A 25,686-nucleotide genomic window follows, 5' to 3' on the forward strand; every position below is an offset into this window, starting at 1 on the left:
TGTTTTGATGTATATTTATGAGCAAATGGACTCCAGAGCCTTATATGGAATGCTCTTGAGTTATTGCAAGAAAAACTTCATCTCTGTTTCCTTCTGTCTCTCCAAGGAGCTCAGGTTGGTATACACATGGTTATTTATTTAAAACATTTTAACCCACTTTTACTTGCCAGAGCTCCAGGCAACTCAAGCTGATTCTACTAAAAAACAGTAAAACAACTGCAGTAGCTCAGCCAGAAGTCAGACAGACAAAAGGACAAACTCGATGATACAAGTCACACAAATTGGATTGGGGGTCCTCTGACTTGACTTGCAAGCAGACATAACATCAGGAATCCATTTCAGGTCAAAAAGAGGGTGTAGGAAAGAAGGCTGAAGTCCTTCCTTTTTGTACCATGTTCCTGAGCTGAATCAGGCCCCAGAGATCTCAGGAATGTTACTTCCTGAATGTTATGTGAGAGTGCATCAGAGTTTGGCCCAAAGTCTTTGAAATAAAAGAAGCTTTTACAACCTTTCTAAAAGCTAACGGTAAGGAGTTCTGTTGGACCTATTGCAGAAGTTCATTCCACAATTAAGGGACAGTGAAGGAGAATGTACAAGTATAGGTCATAGTCAAGCATGATTCAATAAAAGGGGAACCTTCAGTAGACATTGATCTATTAAGCATAGTTTGTATATGGGCTCATGGTTTGTGTTCAGGATGGAAACTCATATTTCCCTGGCCTCAGTGCATGCAATCCAAAAGTGAGTTGCCAAGCCTCTGAAAGTAGATCACAGGCCAGCCATCCCTAATGGCAACTTCTGCCCCTTGCACCTTCTCTTTGTCTCCTTTCTGTCTTCTCACATTCTCACTTTCCCCCCCCTTTGTGACAATAATGAGGGGGGGGAACTGGCAATTAGTAACGGCAATAGTAGGCGGAAGAAGGAGGAAATGGCTGGAGAGTGGGCAGGAACTGTTCAGCGCCTGGAAACATGAGAGGAGGAAAGAAAGAGAGGTGTGTGAGTGTAGGCTCTATCTTGGTGCTGCTCCTTCAGCAGCCCAGCCTCTTGCCCAGGCCCCTGCCCTCTACCTGTTGTGTGGGATGTACTGCACTGAGCCAGTTGACACCCTCCTCTTTGCTGACATCTGACATCTTCCTGCATCTCCTCAACTTACTCCCCACTCCCCAGCATCTCAGTCTCTTAGACCAGCCCTAGATGGGTCAACATAAAAAGTAAATTTGGACTTGTGGGTCACCATATCGAAAAAGGTTGGGAACCACTGCACTATATTGCATTACATTGACTCTTCTGTGTGTGCCTATAACATTTGCTCACCAGTTTAGAGAAGCACAATAATTTGCACGTTAGTTTCTTCTGATTAAAACATTAACTCACCAACTATTATCTTCTGCTTACCAATTCAGATCAGCTGATTCACGTGTTGGCTATGCACATGCGACTGTACAGCATTGATTCTGCTTATAACCCGTGGAAAAAGCTAACACAGTTGATAGAAGACAAGAATTTGCAGTAAGTACAGTTCTTTGAGAGGGCATCTTTGGGAAATTTTAGCAATTTAACCTTTCTGTGTTCCATTTGAATGAATTGAATTTGATACCGTGTTATGCATTAGAATTTCATGTCTTCTCCAAAAATACTTTGTATCCAAATAAATTTAAAATGGTGCAGATCTGGAGCCCATTTTTTTAAAGCACACGTGCTTTATTTACTTGTTTGCATATTTACTTGTTTGATTGTCCTTTACTTCTCTTACAATAAAATCAGGGCAGTTTAGAGTCTATCAAATATGTAATCAAAGACACAAAACAATGACGCTTAAATAAGTAGTAACAAAAACTGCACAGGGCAAATACTGAGAACCATGTGGATCCTGCTGAAAATCTTTGTGAACAGAAGGATTTCTACCTGCAGATTGTGACTTTCTTTCTCACATACACACATATCGCTGCAGCCCTAAATGCACCCTGAAATACTGCTACTGAGGCACAAGACACTCAGGAACAGCTAGAGAGGGAAACTGGAGGTCTGCCGAAGGAGGAGGAAACCAGTGGGAATTTTCACTGTTTCCCTCCTCCTGCAGCAGACCTCCAATTTCCTTCTCTAGCTGTTTCTTGGCGTCCCTTGTACATGTGGATATGTTTGGCAGGATCCAGTGCATAGTGTGGTCATGCATAATTTTGACTTTACAGGGCAGTGGAGGTAATCTGGCACTGAAGTGAGAGATGGTATAAACAATTCACGTATTGATAAGCCCACAGAGGAGGAGGTGGAGAGGAGTGGAAGTAGTTCACAGGCAAACACCGTATTGCAGGCTTTACATTTGCTAGGCATCTATCTGTACATGTACATTAATAGAAACACTTTATATGTAAACAGAGTTGCCAGCTGATAATTTTAACATTTCCCCAAAAATACCAGTTCACCCAGTGAAGGAGCCGGCAGCTCGGGATCAAAACAAAAGAACGCTGGATGACTAATTTGTCAGATTCTTAGTATCGCAGAGTACAGTTGGGTGTTTGGAAACATGGCACATGTTGATTCATTTTACAGTCATTCTGCTTTACCACTAGCGGAAGTTGCATTAATTTGCTTTTTATTAACTGCTGCTGTGGCACCGTGTCTTGGAGAGTCACACTTATCCACCTCCCTCATACGTGCCAGGGATTAGCTGGATGGATCATTTCTGCGCTCTGTACGGACTTTAAAAATACAGTTTGGGTGTCCTGATGAAGAAGTTGCTTAGGCTTTTAGTAAATGACAGAGCAGTTTTTAAGTACTTAAAGTTCTGTGGTGCTTGATGTAAACTAAAGGAGCTTATCTAAAACTCTGGCATTTTATATAAATTTTGACTGTTCTTGCAGAATGAATAAATGTTGGCAAATGATTCTCACATTTTTGTAATGTTGCTAGACATCCTCATATAGTCTTCTAATTGATTATGCAAGAAGTTGGTGTTTGACTTGCACTTCATATAATGGCATTGTTTAGAGAAGAAAAAAATAACTATTGGAATACAGACTTCAATCATTGGCCATCCTGTTATTTTTTTACTGGATGCTGATAATTTAAAAACAATAGTATTCTTAATTTTAAGTTTAACAGCTTATTGAAATGTGTCTTAAAAGATTGCCTCTTACAGTAGAACAGAAAAATTCAATAACTGAACAATAACAGCTTGAGTTGTTGCTGTTTTATTTTGTTTGCATAGGGTCATTTTTAATGTTTGTATATGTATTTGTCCATGCACTTTTATGAAGTGAACCTTCCACTGAATTTTTGTCATAGCAGTTCTGCTGAAGTGAGCAGCTGCTTGCTTCTTTGACAGTGGGAGTTGTGGCAGTACCTTTGACAATGGCAATTCTAGACTGAGCTTTTCATTCGTTTATAGAGGCATTTCCTCTATAAAATATACTTTTAGATTTTTTTCTAAATTGTTATGAGTTAAAAGAGGATGTGAGTAAATCTGACCACCTAGTAGACCTTTAACAAATGGAAGAATGATAATGGATGATTATGTGTACTATGACTATAATCTTCTCTAAAAAAACCCAAACTGAATCCTAGACCTGCAACTGAATGGCGTCCGTTTTTTTGGGAGAGGGGGATCTACTTTACGTGAAACTATAACAATAATTTTATATATGATAAATCAGAGTGTGGATCTGAAGATCTGGTTTGTTAGTTTCACAGTATAAGCTTCTGCTTAAATAGAAATTCTCTCACTATATGCTAAGCTTACAATTAAATGATACTTGATTGAGAAACATGATTATCCCTCTAATTTTTCAGGATGTGCAGTGAAGAGCAGCCAGAGGTTCCAGTACTTTACAGAGATGTTTTATCCCTTCTGCTCATCCAGATCTTAACCATGCCACAGCCATTGCACAAAGGTAGGTTACACAAAATCATAAATAATAAACCAGACTCGTGTGTGTGTGTGTTTTCCTTCAAAGGTGGCTTTTTAAAGGCACCAAATCAGACCCTTGTCTACTGCACATACTCAAATAATTACTTTGCTTTATCTCTGTGAGCTGACATTGAACATAAATTTATCTGTGACTCTTGTCTTCTCACTTTTATCAGACAATAGTATTGTAACTGTTAAATTCCTTGAGTTCAGGGGAAGGGGACTTTCTTTGGCCTTCATTCTCTTTGCTGCAGTGGGAATGCTCAGTATTTCTCATTGAACTGTGAATGCCTGAGGGTGAAAGAATAATTTATTTTAATTTAACAGCTTGAACTGTAGCAATTCTAATACTACAACAAAGATAATTGCTGTAATACAGTATCTGTAATGAGGCTGCATATATAAATTCAAATATAAGTTCCTGGGATTCCAAGATGTTTCTGAAGGGTTGATTTTATCGTTCATTGTTTGATTTGAAGCTTTTAATTTTATTATTTTAAAATGCTGCCCTGATTCTTTTACCGAAAGGTTCTATGTTTTGCATTTTCTGGAAGTAAGAAGTGTTATTTATAGGAATTGCAGAAACTTAAATTGCCATATCACTGTCTCCAGCTGTGATTTTTTTGACATCTGGTACATTCCATTAAAAAGCATAATAATCTATGTAAGGAGCCTTTTGTCCCCTTGATGCATGAAGATAATGCCTGTTAAGGTGAATAAAACCTTTAAGAAGTAAATTGGGTTGAGTATTCAACCAGAACTGTGTCCAAGATTGGAAAATAGTATCATGATTTGTATATAACCTTTTAAAATTTTCTCTGGGTCTGTTTTACTGAACTTTATCATCCACTGGTTTGGTGAATTCTACTAAATTCCATAGTCAATGGGAGGAGTTCAGAACTACTGTGTGCCATGATGCTTAGAATAAAGTGTTGGCCTGAACAAGCCAGGCTTGCAGTTGTACTTAGTTATGAAGATCACTAGGTGACCTAGAACAAGTCATTCTGTCTTATCCTGGCCATAAGAAGTAAGAATATCTGAGGAAGTAAGTCTTGTCCAGTGATTTAGACACTAGAAATTGCTGTAAATATCCATCGTAGTTTACTGGAGTGTGGGTGTGAAGCTTTGTAAACAAAAGTTGAGACTAGTATGGGAAGCAAATGTTTTTAATCATTTTAATCGGCTGGTCAAAAATGGAAACTACACTAGACTTCAGTGCTCATCTTACGTTGTTAATACAGTGGAGAGTGCAGTTAATACAACTTAATACAGCTAAGAAGGCCACTGACACTGGAAAACTGGCTTCTTTTCCGCTTCCTTAAAACATTGAAAGGTTTCTCTATTATGGCCTTCAGCGTGGTTGTCCTTGAGTTCCACTCCAGTTGTGGGATTGGCAATGGGGTATTTGGTTATGATACTGTGTTCTTACTAGGAGAGGCTTAAAGGTAAAGGGCTGCTGATAGACTAGAATTCTGCCCATTGGGACATCTGTATTCATGACCTGGAAATCCTAAGGGCTGCTGTGGGGTAGAAAATAGGAGGTTAGGGAAACCATCTTTCTTATAATAATTTGGACTTACCAACATGGAGGCAATTGGATAAAAAGACAATTAGTGCTGAAAACTTAAAGGAATTAAGTGAAATGCTATTTATATTTAGTTAGATCTCTTTAAATCATATGGGATGAAATGATAATAAGCGCGATAAAGATTCTACTGTATATGCGTGCCTTTATGTAGCTGTTTGGTTTGGTTGAGAGGATATTAGTTACTTCAGAAGTACTTATTTTTACATATCACTTCACATGGATGTTTAATAAAGCAACATAATAAAAAGAAAGCTGTCTGCACTCAAGCAGTTATACATTTTAAATGACAACAGTAAATGGAGGACCAAAAAAGAAGGAAATTCCTGTATCAGTTGCTTCCAAACAGTAATATGATATACAACTCCCACCCCCATCCCACACATTACTAATTTAAAAAATGACAGGTGAAATGCGGTTCCATTTCCAGATCTGTGAGAGATCTGATTAATATTTCTAGGGTACTTCTATAATTTTCTTTTTTGTTCTGGAGTATCTAATCTGGCAGGTTGTCATTTGTAGTAAGCTCTTTTTGCTTTAAATAATATCTACATGGTATTCTGTGAGAAAATTAGCACTTAATACGTAGTATCTAAATGGCACTTCTTACCCTTCAAGCATGGCCTTGGGAATTGCATTAACTTATTAACTATAAATGGCCTTAGTTATCTTTTTCAATCCAGCAGTGATTAAGGCAACATAAATGCCTTTATATTGTTCAGACTCTTTATTCTGAGGGGTAAAATTGATCTGAATCCACCTCAGAAGAGATAATACCATAAATTTAAGCCCATCATTGTAGAGAGGTTCCATGCTAGAACATTTTCATGCAGTTTTTTCCTCATCAGTTTTATCAGAGAATTCAAAAGGGTAAGAGGGTATAAATATTCTGTGGATAGTGCACACTTACTATGTAACCTAAAGGATTATCATAGTATAAAAGGTAGTTTGTTGAATATTTTAAAGTAGAACAGAAACAGAATGGATATGTGTTAAAATATATGGTTGTTGTCTGTCCACACAATACATTGTATAATCACAGGACTTTAGTTGGGAATTCTTTGTCCATTGAAAAACTGAGCCCTGGCTAATGGTGTAGGAGGGGAGAAGATAGCTGCACAGAAGGAACAATGTTCCTGAATTAGTTAACTGTTGATGGCTCTTCTCTCTCTCTCTCTCTCTCTCTCTCTCTCTCTCTCTCTCTCTCTCTCTCTCTCTCTCTCTCTCTCTCTCTCTCTCTCGCTCGCACGCACGCACGCACGCACGAACGCACAGAGTTAGTAGAGCACCAATTTTGAATCAGCACTGGCCCACTGTTGCAAGGAAGGCCAGTTCCATTTTAGCTTGGACCAGTATGAATGTCAATTCAGATAATCTGAAAGTTGCCATATTCTACTCAGCCTTAGTAAGACCTCACATGGAGTAGCGGTATGTTCATTTCTAAACATCCCAATTTAAGACATATGTTTACAAGATGGAAAAGGGTTTGTAGAAGAGCTAAGAGGACAACCAAGTAGGATGCTGTACATTCATGTATATAAATCAGTGGTTTTATCTGAAGTACTGATCCAGATTTACCCACTATATTACTTCCCAGTGGAGAAATTGGCTGGTGAATTATTTTGATGTAGTGGACTCTCCTCTCAGCACACAAACCTTTAATGACAACAGTGGCACAGGGAATGTTTTCCAGATTAATCGAAATAGTGATTTTTTTTTCTTATGTTGCTTATCAGGCAAGCTGCTTTACTGAAGTTGTAGCCTTCCAGCATATGACATTTAACTTGGTATTTACTTGGCATTTGGTACTCGGCAGCAAGGCAGAGTATACGGCGTTGTTATAAGTGTCTCTATCCGAAAGCTATCCTTTAGAATCTTGTTAAGGTTAAGAGTTTCTGAGGGGAACATAAGACGTCTGCGAGTCTTCAGTGTACTGTATATTATGCTCCCTTGGTTTTGTACCTTGAAGCACTCTTACTGCTCAGGCCAGATGATATAGTAAGCAGCTTCTCATGATGAGTATTTGGGGCCTTCGTGTCTACTTGAGCACATAGGTCGCGCTCCAGTTAAACCTCGAAATGTAATCATAATTGATTTTTTTAATTGAATTACCCTCTTTATTATTCTAGTACTAGTTTCAGGACATCTTCAGTTTTCCAGACAGTGCAATATGTTTGTATATTTATCTGTGTTTTTATTTATACCCCTTGTCCAGTTAGGTCAAGCTGGTTCACAGTCAAAAATATAAAAACATCTACAAAAACAAAGCCACAAGATCACACACTGAGAACAAAAACCACTCATTATACCAGCTATAAACACTGGTTTAAAATAGCAGTTGCAAAAATAACACTTTTGTCTTACAGGTATGACTGGAGATACCTTTTGTTGTGCAGGCCTTAGCATACAAGGAATATAACGATATGTTAAAAATGCAACTTAGTGCTTATGTGGCTTTGGATGCTCCAGTTGGAAAAATTTTTATTTGCAAATTTATAGGGTATATAATTGGGCTATAAAAATGTGAGTCCTAATTCAAAATGCTCAAATGATGGTGTCTATTTTTCTTCTTTTATAGAACACTTTACCTGTATCATAAAGGTGCTTTTCACATTATTGTATATACAAGCTCTCGTTGCACTTTCCATTAAATGCAGCACTGAAGACAGGACAACTTGGATGAACTCAGGAGCATTGAAAAAGGTTTGTAGCCTTATGATAAACTGTAAATGGATTGATAAATCTGCAGTTCTGCCCCTTATGCAAAATTGAGTCCTTTTTTTGTTTTCATTGGATTTAAATACATCTAACTTGCTCCTGTGTTGCAACCCAAATCTGTTTTAAATAGAGGTGTTCAGTTTGGTTCGGAATTTGGATTAAAATACCAAATTTTGGCTCATTTGGTGGATTCCAGATATTCTGAATCAAAAAACAGGAATTCCATTTTTTTACTGAATTAATCTGGTAAAATTCCTCCATTGTTTCCTATGGGAAAATCAATCTGAGGGCTATCCAGTGGCCTGGGAGTGGTGGTCATTTTTCAACCAAACTTCACCGACATTAGAGAGAGTCTACTCCTGACTGTCCTCTAAAGACCTCCCAAGTTTCATGAGGATTGGACCCCCATGGGCAATTTTATGGGCCCCCAAAGAAGGTGCCCCCAACTACTCTCCATTATTCCCTATGGGGTGCTGGTGGTGGTGGCATTTTTCAAACAAACTCCACCAAATTTGCAGGTGCTCTGCTCCTGACTGTCGTCTAAAGACACCTCCCCAAGTTTCAGAAAGATTGGATCCCAGAGGCCAAATCTATGGGCCCCTAAACTAAGGGGCCCGCAGCCACTCCATTGTTTCCTGTGGGGAAAATATCAAAAGTGACTCTCACTACAAAAATGCACTGGGTCAAGGCTGCCATGGCCAAGGCATACTCCTGATTGCGAGCTGAGCTCGTCTCAGATAAAGCCCAACAGAAGCAAACTGAAGCAAGGGAATGGCATCCCCCCCAGAACCAAAGTGAAGAAAGAGGACCAACAACACACAAGAGAATCACACCCATTACACTCAAACCAAACTGAATCAACCAGTACTGTTGCAACTTAGCCCAACAGAATCAGTGTCATTCACAGCAGCGAGGCTATAAATTCAGCCAGTGGGGGAACGCCACAGAACAGAACCAAGTAGTACCCAGCAACAAGCACAAGGTATTCCCTTCAATTTGCTGAATGGCTGAATGTTACTGAAATTTTCAGCCTACCTGAATTAAACAATCAATTTGGAATTGGGGGGGGGGGTCTGAATTTTTTCACAGATTCAGTAAAAAAAATTCAGATTTACCTTTGTGTTTGTGTGTGTGTGTGTGCGCGCGCACACATACCCATAGTCTTAAATTCTGTCCTGGATTTCCAGAGAACAGCCTTATGTCTGGGATAGCACCATCTCCTTGCAGGAAGATGGGGTCAGTGTTGAACAGCTCCCTGCCCTATATTTTAAGCAGTCTTTTTTGAAGTTCCTTAGATCTCTCCATTCTGCAAGCTTTTTAATTTTACTTTTCTTCCTTCATTTTGGACATCTATTCAGTTAGTTTTCAGAACAGTTTTCCTCTTTTATTTTCTGGAGTCAGTTCTAATGTTCAAATAGTAATTGCTTGTTATAACAGTAACGTAGATGTTGTTGCTCTTGTGCCAGTCACAAAGGCAGCAAACCCGCAATACCCACCGATAAAAGAGGGATTTCTCCATAAGGGTGACTCCCAGGTCTGTAGAACAATTTGATTTAGTAAATTGCATCCCCATATCTTAATGCCCCAGCCCCTGCCAGTCCAGGGTGCTATAAACTTTAGAACCATTAACCACTTTGAGGCTAAAACAAAACAGTTCTACGGTGTGGAGGAAATAGTTTGTAAACTCAAAGTGGGCATAGGCCCTAATAGTTGAAGGTATCCTGACAGGGGGGATGAAATTAGCTTGGCAAGAAAGAGGTGAAAGTACCCTGGTCTTGCGATTGTGCCACTCATCTGTTTAGTGCTTCCTGTTTGTCTTTCTCTGAACATAACCATCCAAGGCAACTAAGCTTCTGTGGTAGATTGCTGAGGTTCAGGGCTAAGTGAGCAGGAAGACATTAATCTAACCCGGATCTTAGCCTTGTTACTCTGTGGAAGGCATTTTCTAATTGTTAATCCCCTCTTCATCCCCTACCCTCAAGATCTCTTGCATTACCAAACTTGTTGGGTGGTAAAAGTAGGTAGTGTGTCATGAAGGCCTTCAACGTCATACGTTACCACCATGCTGACTGCTGCAATTTCTGCATACTATTGTTACTATACAGGAATTATTTTATAGATGCTGTCAGAGTGTTGAGAAATCTGAGATCTGAGCTCATTGATTCAGTGTTATATCCAGAGTTTGTTGCTATAAATGACATGGCAGTTGATAGACACTGTTATAGTTATATATTGAAGACTGTAACATTGAAGCAAATGCGAGTACTGTTGCTTTATATTCTTTCACAGTCAATTTGATAAACGTACTCTGTTTTTTCCCCCCTTGAATAAAATAAAAATAGTAAGTCAGGTTTTATCGGAACATATATTTTAAAAGGCCCAACTACTATCTGTAATGAAAATACGGCCTACTTCAGAGATGGCTTTTCCATGCAAATGAGAAGAAGCCTAGTCAAATAGGTATTGACAGGTATTTTGAAGTATTTGCAAGCATAAGGCACAATTTCCCCCCCTCTGGCAGCATTTGAGGAGAGAAACATTTCTGAAACTTTTAAACCATGTTTTGTGCTGTACTTAAAAAGACTGTGCAAATCTCAACATAAAACCTTATAAATAAGAGTAGTAATGGCTGGTAACCCAGAAATCTCCTTAAGGATCCTCTGAGGGCTTGTGGGATTTTGGATTTTTTTCTTTGAATCGTTATGCCAGTTTCTGAAAAATTATCTCTACAGTTTCAAAGCAATGTGGCATGCAGATATAGACGGGGGTTGTGGAAGGTGACTGATGTTCAAGATTACAAATCTATTTTGTTATCCGCCCTGAGCCTGCGAAAGCGGGGAGGGCGGAATATAAATATAATAAATTAAATTAAATTAAATTAAAGCCCTTTCTCCCACTGTGCCAGACTCTTTACACAGTTCTTTGAATCTTAGCCATAGTATTTTCCTTAAAATTTTCATTGAAACATAGTCATCCTTTCAGTTGACCTAACTACTACATGTATGGGGGGAGAAGGAGTTGGGCAGCCCAATATTGTCATTTGTAACTTTTTTGATTAAATGTTTTACAGTTCGTACAAACTACTAAATTAAAAGATGTTTAATTAATATTTAATTCTTGTGGGAAGCAGCTGTTGTGGCATACATTGATTACATTTCTGACACATGTCAAAAGCTGGTCGTAAGACTCCCTTTATTTTTAATAATCCAAAAATGCCACCTCCATGATACGTTGATCAAGAATTTCCAGTCCAGTCTGTTTCCAGTCCATTTCTCAGTTAAGAAGAAATTGGGAGGAGTGGCAAACACCCAAGAAGACAGAGTTAAAATTCAACAAGACCTGAATACTCTGGAGAAGTGGGCGGTTGTGAATAGGATGCAATTCAACAAAGACAAGTGCACAGTATTACATCTGGGCCACAAAAATGGGAAGCACAAATACTGCATGGGGGATACACTTCTGGGCAGTAGTATATGTGAAAGAGATCTTGGGGTAAGAGTGGACTGTAAACTAAATATGAGCAGTCAGTGTGATGCGGTGGCAAAAAAGGCTAATTCAATCTTGGGTTGTATCAAAGGGGCCATAGCGTCGAAATCGCAGGAGGTCATAGCCCCTTTCTGTGCTGCCTTGGTCAGGCCGCACCTGGAGCATTGTGTGCAGTTCTGGAGGCCTCACTTCAAAAGGGATGTGGACAAAATCGAGAGGGTGCAGAGGAGAGCGACGAGAATGATCAGGGGTCTGGAGACTGAGCCCTACAAGGAAAGGCTGAGGGCCCTGGGAATGTTTAGTTTGGAGAAAAGGAAATTGAGGGGGGACATGATTGCTCTCTTTAAATATTTGAAAGGCTGTCATTTGGAGGAGGGCAAGGAGCTGTTCCAGTTGGCAGCAGAGGGTAGGATCCGAAGCAATGGGCTTAAATTATATGCAGAAAGGTACTGGCTAGATACTAGGAAAAACTTTTTCACGGTCATAGTTCAAAGGTGGAATCAGCTGCCTAGGGAGGTGGTGAGCTCCCCTTCACTGGCAGTTTTCAAGAAGGGGCTGGATGAATATTTGTCAGGAATGCTTTAGGCTCATCCCACATTGGGCAGGGGGTTGGACTAGAAGGTCTGTATGGCCCCTTTCAACTCTGTGTTTCTGTGAAATGAGTTTATCCCTGTAAACCTATTTATGTTCAAAACTCTTATTTTGCTGTAGAAAGCTGTTGTGCATATTGTTTTTCCCCCTGTAGATTTCTGCCCTGGATCAGATTGCTGTGTGTCCTCCAATGCAAACACAGAGCACTCAGTTAGTTTTGCTGTGGGGTGCAGAGCCATCCATGCAAAAGTTTAACATCCTCCACTGAAGATAGTGGAGAAGCCCTTATTGGCAAAAAGCTCCATGTGTGTACAGAAGCTTCTGAACCTTCAGGACAATGCTGGACTGGAATGATTGTGTTTCCTTTAGAAAAAACTCCCCACCAAACTAATACTTTGAATGTATCCTTTAAAACAGAATATAGCCAATGCAAAAACGTCTCGTGAAGTTTTACTGAGCCATGTGATTAGTGAGCTCTCCAAAGGGAAGGTCTATGAGCAAGAGGAAACTGAAGGTCTGTCCATGGTAAGTATTACATGTTTCAATGTGTAAAGCATAGCCAACGCTAACAACTTACTAAATATCTGATAAGTTTGGAGTTTAATTCTCTATTAGTAACAATACCAATGCATATTGCTTATATGCACCAGTGAATTTACACTAATCAGGATTTAATACTTTTTTTATCATCCTAATATAGGATAGTAATAGTGCTTGGTGTCCACACTCCATAGAGACTTACTTGCAGCAGTTCTGCCTGCCTTTCCTCAGGATAACAAGCCTTCTTCAGCACCATCTCTTTGGAGGAGAGTTACCCAGCTGCCAGGTAATATGAGAAGCCAAGTCCTTGACCTGTCACAACATGCTAGATTGTACCTCTAAATCAAAGACGCACCACTTAAACTTGGTGGGTTTTATATGAAGTATCATACCTGTGGATGCTGTACAAGTCCATGTAATAAGGGGGAGTTCACGTGTTCCAGCTGCTGGGGTTGTTTATCATAGTGATCGGGTCATTTCGTAGAAAAAGCTGGAAGAACTCGTGCTAATATCAGCATATGCCACGCCCCTTGACATCACCAGAAGTGTGTCATTAGCATACCTGATTTGCATATGCCACACCCGCTGACATCGCCTATCCTGGAGTTTTGGACCCATTCCTGGCCATTCAGGGCTGAAATTGGGCCCAAAATGGCAAAAGGAGGCTGAAAAGGGGCCCAAAATGGTCAGGATTGGGCCACTGCTGAGTGGGAGAGTGATCCACCACCTGTCAGAGGCCCAATCCGGGCTGTTTCAGCCCCAATCCAGGCTGAAACGGACTCAAAATGGCCAAGAGTCAGGTGGGCAGGGCCACCTGACATGTAACCTCTTTGGGGAACTGCTGGAGCTGCGTTCCTGCACGTTCCCCCTCAAAATGAGCCCTGATAGTGATCCACCATGGATCATTTCCTCATATTGCTTTTTGGTTTGGCTTCTGTTTTGTGTTTGTGACATGTCTGATTTTTCACACTTATGTCTTAAAAGGAAGATGAGGAGTTTACAGTCCTTGCTACTTGTCTGGGCTTGTTACCATCATCTTTTCAATCCGCACATCAGTTTTCCAGTGCCTCATGTCTGGATTGGCCAGTGCCAGCCTTTGACATAATGTCCCAGTGGTGCTCAGAATTGGTTGCATTTGCAAATAAACATCCAGCACATGTAAAGGTAGGTAAAGAATATCTCCACCTCTTATTACAAAACAATAAATAGAATACTCTTCCATTTTGGAGCAATATTTGGGTTTGTGAAGCACCAGTCACTCTAGATTGCCCCTTCATATTTAGCCATGTTAAAGTGTGTTTTAAAAAAATACACATGGTAGTGAAGGCATGTATACCGGCAGTAACCTTTTAGCAAATGATGGTTGTTGTGGATTTTCCGGGCTGTATCACAGTGGTCTTGGCATTGTAGTTCCTGATGTTTCGCCAGCAGCTGTGACTGGCATCTTCAGAGGTGTAGCACCAAAAGACAGAGATCTCTCAGTGTCACAGTGTGGAAAAGATGTTGGCACTTTTAGAAAACTGCTTTTTGTTTTGATCGGGCTAACAGCATGATGTGGTCAGCATTTGACTACGGCTTCATCCAGTATAATAATCAGCATTTCAGTAATGTGTCTGTCTGCTAAACTTTTGAATTAAACTACAGATTAATTTGCTCACCCTAGATGAAGCTCCCATACTACAAGTGGTAGCTTTGCCTGTCTACAGTAGTAAGCATTATGATGGGACCTCTTGATACTTGAATTAGCAACTAACTGATAGATGACAGCACAGGGTTGTGTATTGTAAGGAAAAATATTAGTGACCTTTGTATTACTAAGCTATAGGGATGCTTAGTTTTAGGACATTAGACGGAACGCACACAGAAAAAGGGCACATTTAAGGCATATAAATTCCCTCGAAAATATATATATAATTTAGTACCGGAGAATTATATGTATGCTTCTTTTTTCTCTCTTTTTTTCCTTTAGATTTTATTTTTGCAGGAATCTAAATGGGACTTACCACGCCTCCTACAGTTGCCTGAAAATTACAATACTATTTTCCAGTACTATCACAGAAAGAGTTGTTCTGTCTGTACCAAGGTCCCCAAAGATCCTGCAGTCTGTCTTGTTTGTGGCACTTTTGTGTGCTTGAAAGGACTGTGCTGCAAACAACAGAGCTACTGTGAATGCGTGTTGGTAAGAAATGACTTACCGTCTTTGTTATGAGATGACTGATAATACCTCTTTGAAAAAGAGTGCACATTGTCATAATTCCAACTTGAGTGCCTGGATCAAATATATATGCCCCTCCCTCAAATGAATGGTTGAATAATAGCCAGTTCTATGTGGGAGATTGTCTCTATAGGCCATAGTGTCACAGAATAGATATGAAGGAAAATGAGAAATGAGGGGGAAAGTTTGTACAATACCGATATTGAAGAGTGTGTTTTATCCAATTTAATACCTAAAATACGCTCTTCCTGAATGTCTAGGAGAACAGTTCATGGCTTAGAGCAGCCTGATGGTATGAACTGCATAGGCTACCTTTGTCAGGAACAAATGCATTTAAGACTTGATCATCATGACGAAAATGAATTGATTTATTCTTTGAAGAGCCTCATGTCAAGAAACGGCCCTGAGGATCAAGTCCTTGCTTCTGTTAGCGGAGTCGCTTCATTTAGGTACAGACTTAATAACCCAGGCCCTGTAAACTTCTATTAATACATGTCACAACAAACACACCTTTTTCATAAATTTATTTTTGGTTTATCACACACTTAAATGTTCTCTTTGGAAGCAAAAGTCTTTTTTTTTTTAGTGAAGCATTTACGTAAGTGTGCACAGGGGCACTTAAAGTTTTAGATAGTATTCATCCTCTTCATTGGGATTGGGAACCAGCGTGTTTGTAAAATCACAGTGGCTTTTAATGTTTAGGATCATAAATTCCTTCATTGTTTAAGAAACAAAATGACAGAAGTACAGTAAATACAAGATGTCATACTGTTAGCACTCTGAAAGTATATGGTTAGTACTTTGATCGAACGTTATTTATTTTAAAGCCTCTCACCATAAGTATTTTTCTCCTCTTTAAAAAAAAATCTTTAGCACTCACAAAACTGTGGCGCTGGGACAGGCATATTCCTTTTGATCAATGCCTCTGTAATCATCATCATTCGTGGTCATCGATTTTGCCTTTGGGGTTCTGTTTACCTGGATGCGCATGGTGAAGAAGATAGAGATCTCAGGTGACTATCTAATTAGTGCTTGGGACGGTAGTTGTCAGACTTCTGTTTTTAAGGAAAGCCTCTGTATAGAAGGTTTTGGTGTGCATCTGATAGTAAACCAGGGAAAATAGTTGCATGGCATAAAATACAGTAAAACAAGATTTAAAAAAAACATAACCCGGGGTAGGTGCCAAGATATGGAAAAAAAACCACAATAAAAAGATACATATTAAAATCTAAGTATTGTAAGCTCCTGCCCTTAACTTACATACATGTGAAAGGTTTATGATACTGACGATATTTGTATGGTCCTGTTGTACAATCTCTTTCAGAAAGTCTTGGGCCAGTTTACCAAACTGGTTTTAAAGGATGGTTGTTCCTGTAGTTCATGGCCTTAACAGGTCCTCAAGGAATCTTTATAACAGCATAAAACCTAAGAAGAAATCGCTGTTTTAAAAAAGCCCACATAATGTAGCTTAACATAACTTCATACATGCCCATCAAAAATGTAATTAACTGAACCCAGAAAACTGAGGAAATGTCACTGAAGAAGCCATACAGGCCTTTCCTGGGGAGGGCCTTCCACAACTTTTACAGTTCTGTGGAGAGGTGGTAAAACTCAGAAGAACTCTGGTGAAAGAAGTGCAACAGGTGATACTTACAGGCAGGGCTTTTTTTCTGGGGAAAGAGGTGGTGGAACTCAGTGGGTTGACCTCAGAGAAAATGGCCACATGGCTGGTGGCCCCACCCCCTGATCTCCAGACAGAGGGGAGTTTAGATTGGCAATCTAAATTCCCCTCTGTCTGGAGATCAGGGGGCAAGGGGCAGGGGGAAGCCATGTGACCATTTTCAAGAGGTTCCGGAACTCCGTTCCCCCTGAAAAAAAGCCCTGCTTACAGGGTTATTACCAGGGCTGGTCCAAGCGACCCAAGCAGTTGAATGGGGCAGCAACCATGTTCAGGAAAGCTAATGAAGCTGCCCATAGACTGGGAGCTGTGCCCCATGATCCGTTGCTGCTCCATAGAAGATGCTGGAGTGAAACTCCTGAATCTCAGCTGGTGTGGATGCTCTAATGCCGTGGGCGAACCCTAACCGTTCTCCCGACTGTTTGTCTTTTTTTCTGTTCCTGCAGGCGTGGAAAGCCCCTTTATATATGTATGGAAAGATACAAAGTGCTTGAGCAGCAGTGGATTTCACATACTTTTGACCACATCAATAAAAGATGGGGGCCACATTACAACGGTTTGTAGATCACTAACCATCACCCACGCTCTCTCATCGCCTTTATGAGGAATGCCACGTGGCCGGCTTTAGCTTTAAGGGAACGGGAATTTGGTGGCTTCACTGGGGATAAGAGTGAAGCTGTGCCATCCTGTGAAGCCCTGTGTTAGAGAGATGCCGGTAAGAAGAGGTTTAGCAATGGCAAAAAGAATGCAAAACACATTAGTGCTGTTTAATTTGAGAGCAAGATCTACGTTAATTTGTCCAACTGTTGCTTTTTAATCCTTTAGTTGACAAGCACAAATTGTACTTTAAAAAAAAAAAGCCAGTACATGGCTATTGAGTGTTTCTTTTTCCCTGATGGGATTTGTTTATGCTGAAACACTGTATGGGTGTGGTAATCTGCTAAACATATTGCTTTCCCCTGCCCTTTTGCCTTTTTTTTTTTTTTGGTGTGTGTTGCTTTAAAATTTTGCTTGATACGTATTTGTAAGTATACAAGAGTTGTAACACTTTTTTTTTTGGTTTCTTGAGATTGTAAAGAAAAAACAATTTAAAGGATTTTTAGATTTTAAGGATTTCGCTTACTGCCAGAGAGCGATTTGAACTAGTTTCAGGCATTGCTGAAAAATCTTATTCATTCTCAGGAATTTCATAGATATAACTCCAGAAATTAGGGAAATAGCTGTAAAATAGATAGCTCGCTGCTCTTAATGTAATATGGTGCATTTACAGTATTTTGTCTTGGCCATTTCAGAGAGCTTTATTTACTTGTAATTCTAACACATCCATTTTACTGTGTGCGCATACACAAAGTTTGTAAGTGCCCCTGATCGTAGATCATCACCCCAGGAAAGTGTGCCATGTTTCTCGTTTCCGCTTAGCTGTGTGTTACAGTATAAGTGGGAGCTGGAAACGTGCTTGGGAGCCCTGCCCTTAAAGCATAATTTGGGATCTGTCCTGTAAGCTTGGGTAGCTTCTCTCTGTTGTATTGATAGATCAATCACTGCCCTTTCTGCTTGATTTCCTTAGTAGACTTGGGGCAGTGCTGAGGAATGCGTTAAGCTGTGAGGTGGCACGAGGTGAATGAATGTTTTCATCTGCCTCTCTCGTGTAAGAAATGCCAAACAGCCCCACTGTGATCCAGTCAGGGGAGGGGGTGTTTTAAAAAATTACAGTTTTGCCCTGCTTTTACTTCCTGAACAGCCAGTTGCCAGCCCCAGTCACTGGATCAGAGAGGGGGCTACATGCAAAGCATCCAGGCGGTGTGCATTATTTCCCAGTTGAGCGAGAGATCCACAGGTCCAAGACAGCTTCTGCATGCTGAATACTCCTGGGTAGATTGGAGTGTTTAGTGAACACTGGAATCCACAGTAATGGGCATCATTTAAAAAAAAACTTTACCAAGCAGGGAAAATAATAGATTAGTGTAATATATTGCTGCCAAATGCGTTTTCTTTTTCATAGGATAATCAAACATTTGCTAACTGTTTCAAACAATGCTATTCAGGCACTTCTGATTCTTGCATACTTTGACTTACATAGCTTTTTTTCTGTAAAGTTTATACATAAACTAATTTTTAAAAATGTAGAGACGAAACCATGTGTTCAGTCAAAAGCTGCTCTCTGTTCAAAGGTCTGACTGGAAATCAGTTTATGAAAATAACACAGGAACAAATACAGAACAGGAATGCAGGGAAAGTTCACTCCAAGGTGCAGGAGGGGAAGACTTACAGCCCATTGGAATTTTTCACAAAAGTGGTTTGCTATTTTATATAAAACTCTGTGTGACCATATCAAACACACATATTTGGATTCTTCCTATGAGCCTACAATTGTTTCGCCAACTGAAAAATAGTCTTTTACGAAAACATTGCTACATTTTTAATATTGTACCATATGTTTAGCCTGTAATATTTTTACATTGGTCACTTATTGAGCATCAGGCATTCTTTTGTAAGCTCAGTCAATATTCTTGGCTTCTCCCAACAAAACCCAATTACAGGGCTCTTGAATTTGAGTGTTCTGTTTTTAGCTTGAAACTTCACAAAGAGGATAATGTCTTCAGAAAAACTGATTAAAGTTATTTAAAGTGGAATGTTTTATGATTGTGTATATGGGTGTGAAGTAAAATTATTAGCCTTAACTTTAAAACCTTTGTATTTCATGGTATTCATTTTGATACTGGTGAATTAGTCACTGCTCAGTTTCAAAAAAGAGAGAGAAGACCCTTGTTCGGAGATTCTACTTGAAATACAACTGCATGCTGCTGAAACTAGAATTTTGATTTCTCCCGTAACTTTTTGAAAACCTGCTTTATTAAGCTTACTTGGGAAAACAACAGGTCCAAACTAGAACGGAATGTATGCTTGTGTGTGTGCTGCTGCTCTTCCTCCAACTTACCAGGTGTGCTATCTTGTATGAATGATCATTTAAGTACATTACTGTACATTACAGTACATTACTGTAGAAATAGAATCAGTCTCTGACACATCAGAAATGCAAAATTAGAAATACGGTACTCAACATTGTAAAATATGTTAATAAAAGTCTACTGTCATTATATTCCTGTGTGAGCTCTTTTTGTAATATTAGAGTATGACATTTACATTATTAAAAGCAAAACAAGCCGGAACTTGCTTAATTTTTTTCTTGTTGGATGAAATATTAAAACCTGCTCCCATATTGCAGATCAGCTGGTTTAATCTCCCAGGCTTAAGATTGTTCTGGTGAGTAACATCTGCTTATAGATCTCTGCGACAATGAAGCACGCATTTCCCTCCAACTTTTATACTTCTGTACACTCCCTCTAAAGAGTTCAAGGCACATTGTACATGGAATGATCCCAGTTTATTCTTTCAACATGTTTCCTGTTGTGTAAGTCAGCCTTGCATCTCAGTGAGAAAGGTGTGCTATACATGAGAGCCAGTTTGGCATCGTGGTTAAGAGCGGCAGGACTCTAACCTGGAGAACCGGGTTTATTTATTTATTTATTTATTTATTTATTCAATGTATATACCGCCCATCCCAGGGGCTCTGGGCGGTGAACAGTTAAAATTGATAAAAACAAAAACTAAAATCAATATACAAATAATAAAACAAATTAACAAGGTGCAGTGGTGGGGAGAACCTTCCCCCACTCCTCCACTTGAAGCCAGCTGGGTGATCTTGGGCTAGTCACAGCTTCTAGGAGCTCTCTCAGCCCCACCCACTTCGCAGGGTGTTTGTTGTTGTGGGGATAATAACATACGTTGTAAACCACTCTGAGTGGGTGTTAAGTCGTCCTGGAGGGCAGTATATAAATTGAATGTGATGATGATGATGATGATTATATGTAAATAAATAAATCCATTTAGGTTAAAAGAGTGCAAGTTCTTTCTGCCTTGTATTCATCCTAAGAACACTTTCCTGGGAGGAAGCCCCATTGAATAAAATGGGACTAACTTCTGAGTAGACCTGCTTAGGATTGCTCTGTCTACTACTGTACACTGTGTCTGCTGAAACTGACATGAGCTTAGAGTCAGCTGTTCTCAGACTTCAACTCTGCAGTTCATATTGTGGTAGAGAAGACATTCTCTTGTACATTGGCTCTCCAATACTAGCCATTAAGCACAGTGGTTTTGCCACCATATTGTCATTTCATACATGTACATTTACCACCTGAGAAGGGGTCAACAACTGCAATTTGAGACAGTATTTACTCAAATGCTAGGCTACGTTTTTTTGCCCGGTATGCCAGCAAAACAGAGGGTGTATGTGTGTAAAGTGCCATCAAGTCACATCCAACGTATGGTGACAAACACACCCTTGGGGCCTGTAAAACAGATTAACAGAAGTGGTTTGCCCATGCCTGTCTCTGTGTATCAACACTGGTCTTGTTGGTCCCTCATTCACATACTAACCAGGGCAGACCCTTTGCTTCCAAGATCTGATGAGATTGCGCTAGCCTGGGGCATCCCCCAGTCTTAAATTTGCTTACAAATTTATTTTATAATTTTATTACAATCCAATAATAGAAACCTTTTTGTCTATAACATTGTGTGTGTGGTTGGGGGTGGGGGTCCTTTGAGTGAATAAGGTAGTTGTAATTCCTACTAATAACAAAGCCTGTTGTGGGAAAAAACAGAGCTCTAGAAAGGGGAGGGTGGGCAAGCGGACATTTCCTCCTCCTCTGTGACTGATCCTGGGCAGGTAAAAGCGGAGGCGGATATTGCCACCTGCTCCACTCGATCCCAGCCGGATGAGGGGGGGCGGGCATTGCCTTCTGCTCTGCTGATGTTGGCCGTTTGAAGGGGCATTGCAGGCATTGCCACGTGCTCTGCTACTGATCCCAGTCGGGTGATGGGGGGGTGGGCATTGCCACTTGCGCTGCTTTTGATCCCAGCTGGATGAAGGCACGGACGGGCATCGCCCCTGCTCCACTTCTGATCCCAACTGGGCGAAGGGAGGGGGCAGGCATCACCATCTGCTCCATGCTTGATTCCAGCTGGGTGAAGATGGCAGTCGGGCATTGCCACCAGCTCCATTCCTGATCCCAGCTGGACGAAGGCAGGGGGAAAACACTGCCACCTACTCTGCTCCTCATCCCAGTTGGTTGAAGTCAGGGGGCAGGCATTACCACCTGCTCCTGATCCCAGCTGGGTGGTGGGGCGCGGGCATTGCCACCTGCTCCACTCTTGATCCCAGCTGTGTAAAGGGAGGCTGGCATTGCCACCTGGTCTGCTCCTGATCCCAGCTGGGTGAAGGTGGGAGGCAAGAATTGCTACCTGCTCCGCTCCTGATCCCAGCTGGATGAAGACAGCCATTGCCACCTGCTGCACTCCTGATCCTACTCCTTTGGTTGCAGTAGTGGTTGCTCACCTTAGGCAATTGGGTTGCTCTATTTATCCCTACCTTGATGATGAGTTAATTACTGCACACTCCCATATCACTCTTATATTGACCACATCTGAAACTCTAGGGTTGGTGGTAAATGCAAGAAAGTAACTTAATGGCTTCCACCACAGCGGTAGGTCCTTTTGCTCATCTTAAGATGAGAACCTTGCAACTTTGGTTTCTTAGACGTTTTGACCCTAGAGGTCAATTTACCTAAACTAGATACTCAACCCCAAGGCGGGTATTATCTTTGTGGTGGTGGTTAGAACCAAGTTAAGTTATCAAGAGGAGTTGCTTTTGGTATACCCTGTCATGAAGTGACCCTTACTATGGATGCTTCCCTGGAAGGGTGGGGAGCTCATTGTGATGCTGCTTCTGTCAATGGTATTTGGTTGGAAGACGAGAAAGCGCTTGCCATATCAATTTACTTGAGTTACAAGCAGTTTATTATGCACTTAACTCTTGCAGATACGGTATCCTAGAAGAGAGTTCAGGTGTTGATAAAAAATACAGCGCTGTGTTCTGTATAAACAAGCAAGGTGGCACGGTTTCAAAGATGCTCTGTGCAGAGGCTACCCACTTGTGGTACTACTCTGTATGCCCTGCATATTGTGAGACCCCACAGCGCCAGGGTAGACTGGCTCAGCAGGTTGGGTGGTTCCCACGTCAAATGGGTCATTGTGGACAAATATGTCCGTCAGATTTTCTGGCAATTGGGCATCCTGGAAGTCAATCTTTTTGCACACAGAACAATTCAAAGCCCCCCACTTCTGCTCAAGCAGGGGACGTGGCAGGGCTTCGCTAGGAGAAGCCTTTCAGATTCAGCGGATGGGAATATTGTTCTATGCCTTCCCACCCATCCGAATGATACTCCAGAACAGTATGCAAAATTCAGACGGACCAAACTAGGTGCATTCTCTTAATTCCATTCTGGCTACGGCAACCCTGGTTCCATACTATCAAGCCCCTGGCCAAGGGAAATTATATTCATTTACCATTGGTACCAGACTTGCTTCATTTTGGTCAAACGTTGCATCACAACCTAGGCAAGCTACACTTGACAGTGTGCTTCCTCAAACATTAGGCTTGCATTTTTTCTGAGGAAGTGTCATATGTCTTGCTAAATGCCCGCAGACCCTCTACTAGAAGATCTTACACCCTTCAGTGGAACAGGTTTGTACTTCGGACTGACGCTAAAGGAATAGCCCCTGACACCTGTTTTTTATCTAATATCTTTGATTATTTGATATTCCTGCAAGCCTTGGGTTTGGCTTCTTCATCTATTAAAATCAGCTGCCATTTCTGCTTTCCATTCTGGTATCGATGGGAAAACAATATTTATACACTATTTGTCAAAGTTGTTTTTGAAAGGACTACATCTTTTGCATTTGCACCCACCAAGGCCCCCCTCTAGTACCACAGTAGTCCCTCTCCCTGATCTTAGCCAGACTAATGTTAAAACTGTTTGAGTCATTGGCAACATGCCCTTTGCCTCTCCTTTCCTCTAAGGTGGCCTTCTTACTGGCTGTTACATCGGCTCCAAGCATTAAGGGTGGATCCCTCTATTCCTGCAAGTGTATCCTGATAAAAGTGGTGATGTGTACTAGTTTGCAGTTTTTATCCAAAGTAGTGTCTAGGTTTCATGTGTCTCAGAGCATAACCGTCCCGGCGTTTTTACCAACCCAACAACTTCTCAAGAATGTACGTCACATATGTTGGATGTGAGGAGGGCTGTTATGTTTTATATGGACAGAATTCAATTGCTTTGCCATTCTGGCCCCAATAAAGGCAAGGCTGCATCAGCTTAGACAATATCCAGATCATTAAAACGTGTTATAAGTCTACTCAAGTTCCTTGCCCATTTACTCTCCGTGCCCATTCAACAAGAGCATGAGTGGCCTCTGCTGCATTCCTTCGAGAGGTGCCGCTGATGAACATGTCAGGTGGCTATTAGAGATTGCCATGAACAGAGACTCACGAATAACCACGAACATGGCCCTGTTCATGAACATGTTCGTGGTTGGCTGTTCGTGGGGACCAGCAGGCTCTCCTCCAGCCATCATCCAAGTCAAGATATCTACTGCACCACTCCCAGGAACCTGAACTGAGCAGGCACCATGAAAGGTACCAATAATAACAGCTTGGTCTAGAGCCTGGCAGCAGCCCTGGAACTTGAAGGGGTAGATTCCTATCCCACCACACACAAAATTCAAGCTCCAATGCACTCTATCAAAATGCCAACAGCAACTGTGTCTCTCCCTCTCCACTGTCTGCAAAGTCAGAGCTGGGAGCCCCCCTCCCCCCTGCTCTTTTCTCCCTTGATGTAACAAATTTGGAGCTCCACACTTGAAAGGACGACCTGCCTATCAAGCTAAATTGGGCTTAGATTGGGATTTCCAGGGCAACAGCAGGAGTTCAGATAGAGTTCAGACAATCCCTGCCTAAGTTGCCAAGGGAACTGATTGCAGGTGCCAGACTGTCTGGCTTGACGAACAGCAAGACGAACAGCAACGAACGAGGCTTGCAATGACCGCCTGTTCGTTTAGAATGGGGCCTCACAAACAGCTTATTCGCAAACAGCAGATTGGGCTGTTCGTGGCTTTTTTTTGTTCATATTGCTGTTCGTGCCCATCTCTAGTGGCTACATGGTGTTCAGAGGATACCTTTGTCAAGCACTATGCAGTGGATGTTACCTAGAAGAGAGAGCAGTGGGTCAAGCAGTCCTACAAACTCTCTTCACCTGAGAGCATCACCCCACCTCCTTGGTGTGTAGTTTGCTATTCTCCCAGTGTGGGACTGCACTGAAGACCATAGATGAAAACAGGGTTGCACTTACCTGTAACTGTTGTTCATCTAGGTCTTCATGCAGGCACACATTCCCTACCTCCTGCTCCACTGTGAGCTCTCTGTAGTGTGTTGTTGAGAGATTTGGGCGGCACTGGAGAACTATGTTGTTGAGAGATTTGGGCGGCAGAGGAGGAATATACCATGTGTACATTTGGATGGGAAAAAATGCCCCAGAGCAGTTCAGGGGAAGGGGTAGCTCCATCAGTAGCCTAAAAGCTAAGAAAATCCTGTTCTGAGCTGCGGGCCTGCTCAAGAGCACTCCCAATGTGTCCCTGCACAAAGACCTAGATGAACTACAGTTAAAGGTAAGTGCAACTCTGTTTTCTCCATCACAGCTGAATAAAATCCAGACAACACACATACACCAGCAAAAATCCAGACAATTGCCTCACAACAACCATGTGGGATAGGTTAGGTTGAGAGACAGTAAGTGGCCCAAGGTCATCTACAGAACTTCCATGGCAGAGTGGGAATTTGAATCTACTCCCAGATTCTAGTGCTGTCACTGTTGGAATTTTTGCAAGTGTCCTACGCTCAGTCATGAACGAGTTAAATTGTTGTTCTGTTTGTTTAGTCAGATAGCTAGTTAGCATAGGACCACTTAGGCTTCGAGAGAAGTTCCCGCCAGAAAAAGTGAGGGTCTTTAGTCTTAATGAGGGAATCCAGGATTGCCTATTGGATGAGCCAGTTTGTTGGGGGGCAATTAGCT

At 41.2% G+C, this 25,686-nt stretch overlaps 1 protein-coding gene across 2 annotated transcripts in view; it reads left to right on the plus strand.

Annotated features, from left to right (window-relative positions):
* Positions 1–19,820, plus strand: part of UBR3 (ubiquitin protein ligase E3 component n-recognin 3) — a 158,264-nt gene extending 138,444 nt beyond the window's left edge. For both annotated transcript variants that reach the window (XM_054971129.1, XM_054971130.1), the window contains exons 31-39: positions 1,404–1,509; positions 3,790–3,890; positions 8,071–8,195; positions 12,705–12,812; positions 12,988–13,113; positions 13,812–13,991; positions 14,797–15,006; positions 15,916–16,055; positions 17,167–19,820. In XM_054971129.1, coding sequence (XP_054827104.1) covers positions 1,404–1,509; positions 3,790–3,890; positions 8,071–8,195; positions 12,705–12,812; positions 12,988–13,113; positions 13,812–13,991; positions 14,797–15,006; positions 15,916–16,055; positions 17,167–17,284 — 1,214 coding nt within the window. In that variant the 3' untranslated portion in view covers positions 17,285–19,820. The remainder of the gene's footprint in view (positions 1–1,403; positions 1,510–3,789; positions 3,891–8,070; positions 8,196–12,704; positions 12,813–12,987; positions 13,114–13,811; positions 13,992–14,796; positions 15,007–15,915; positions 16,056–17,166) is intronic.
* Positions 19,821–25,686: the final 5,866 nt, after the last annotated feature.

This window comes from Eublepharis macularius, chromosome 2 (genome assembly GCF_028583425.1).
Source record: "Eublepharis macularius isolate TG4126 chromosome 2, MPM_Emac_v1.0, whole genome shotgun sequence".
NCBI classification, from domain to species: domain Eukaryota; kingdom Metazoa; phylum Chordata; class Lepidosauria; order Squamata; family Eublepharidae; genus Eublepharis; species Eublepharis macularius.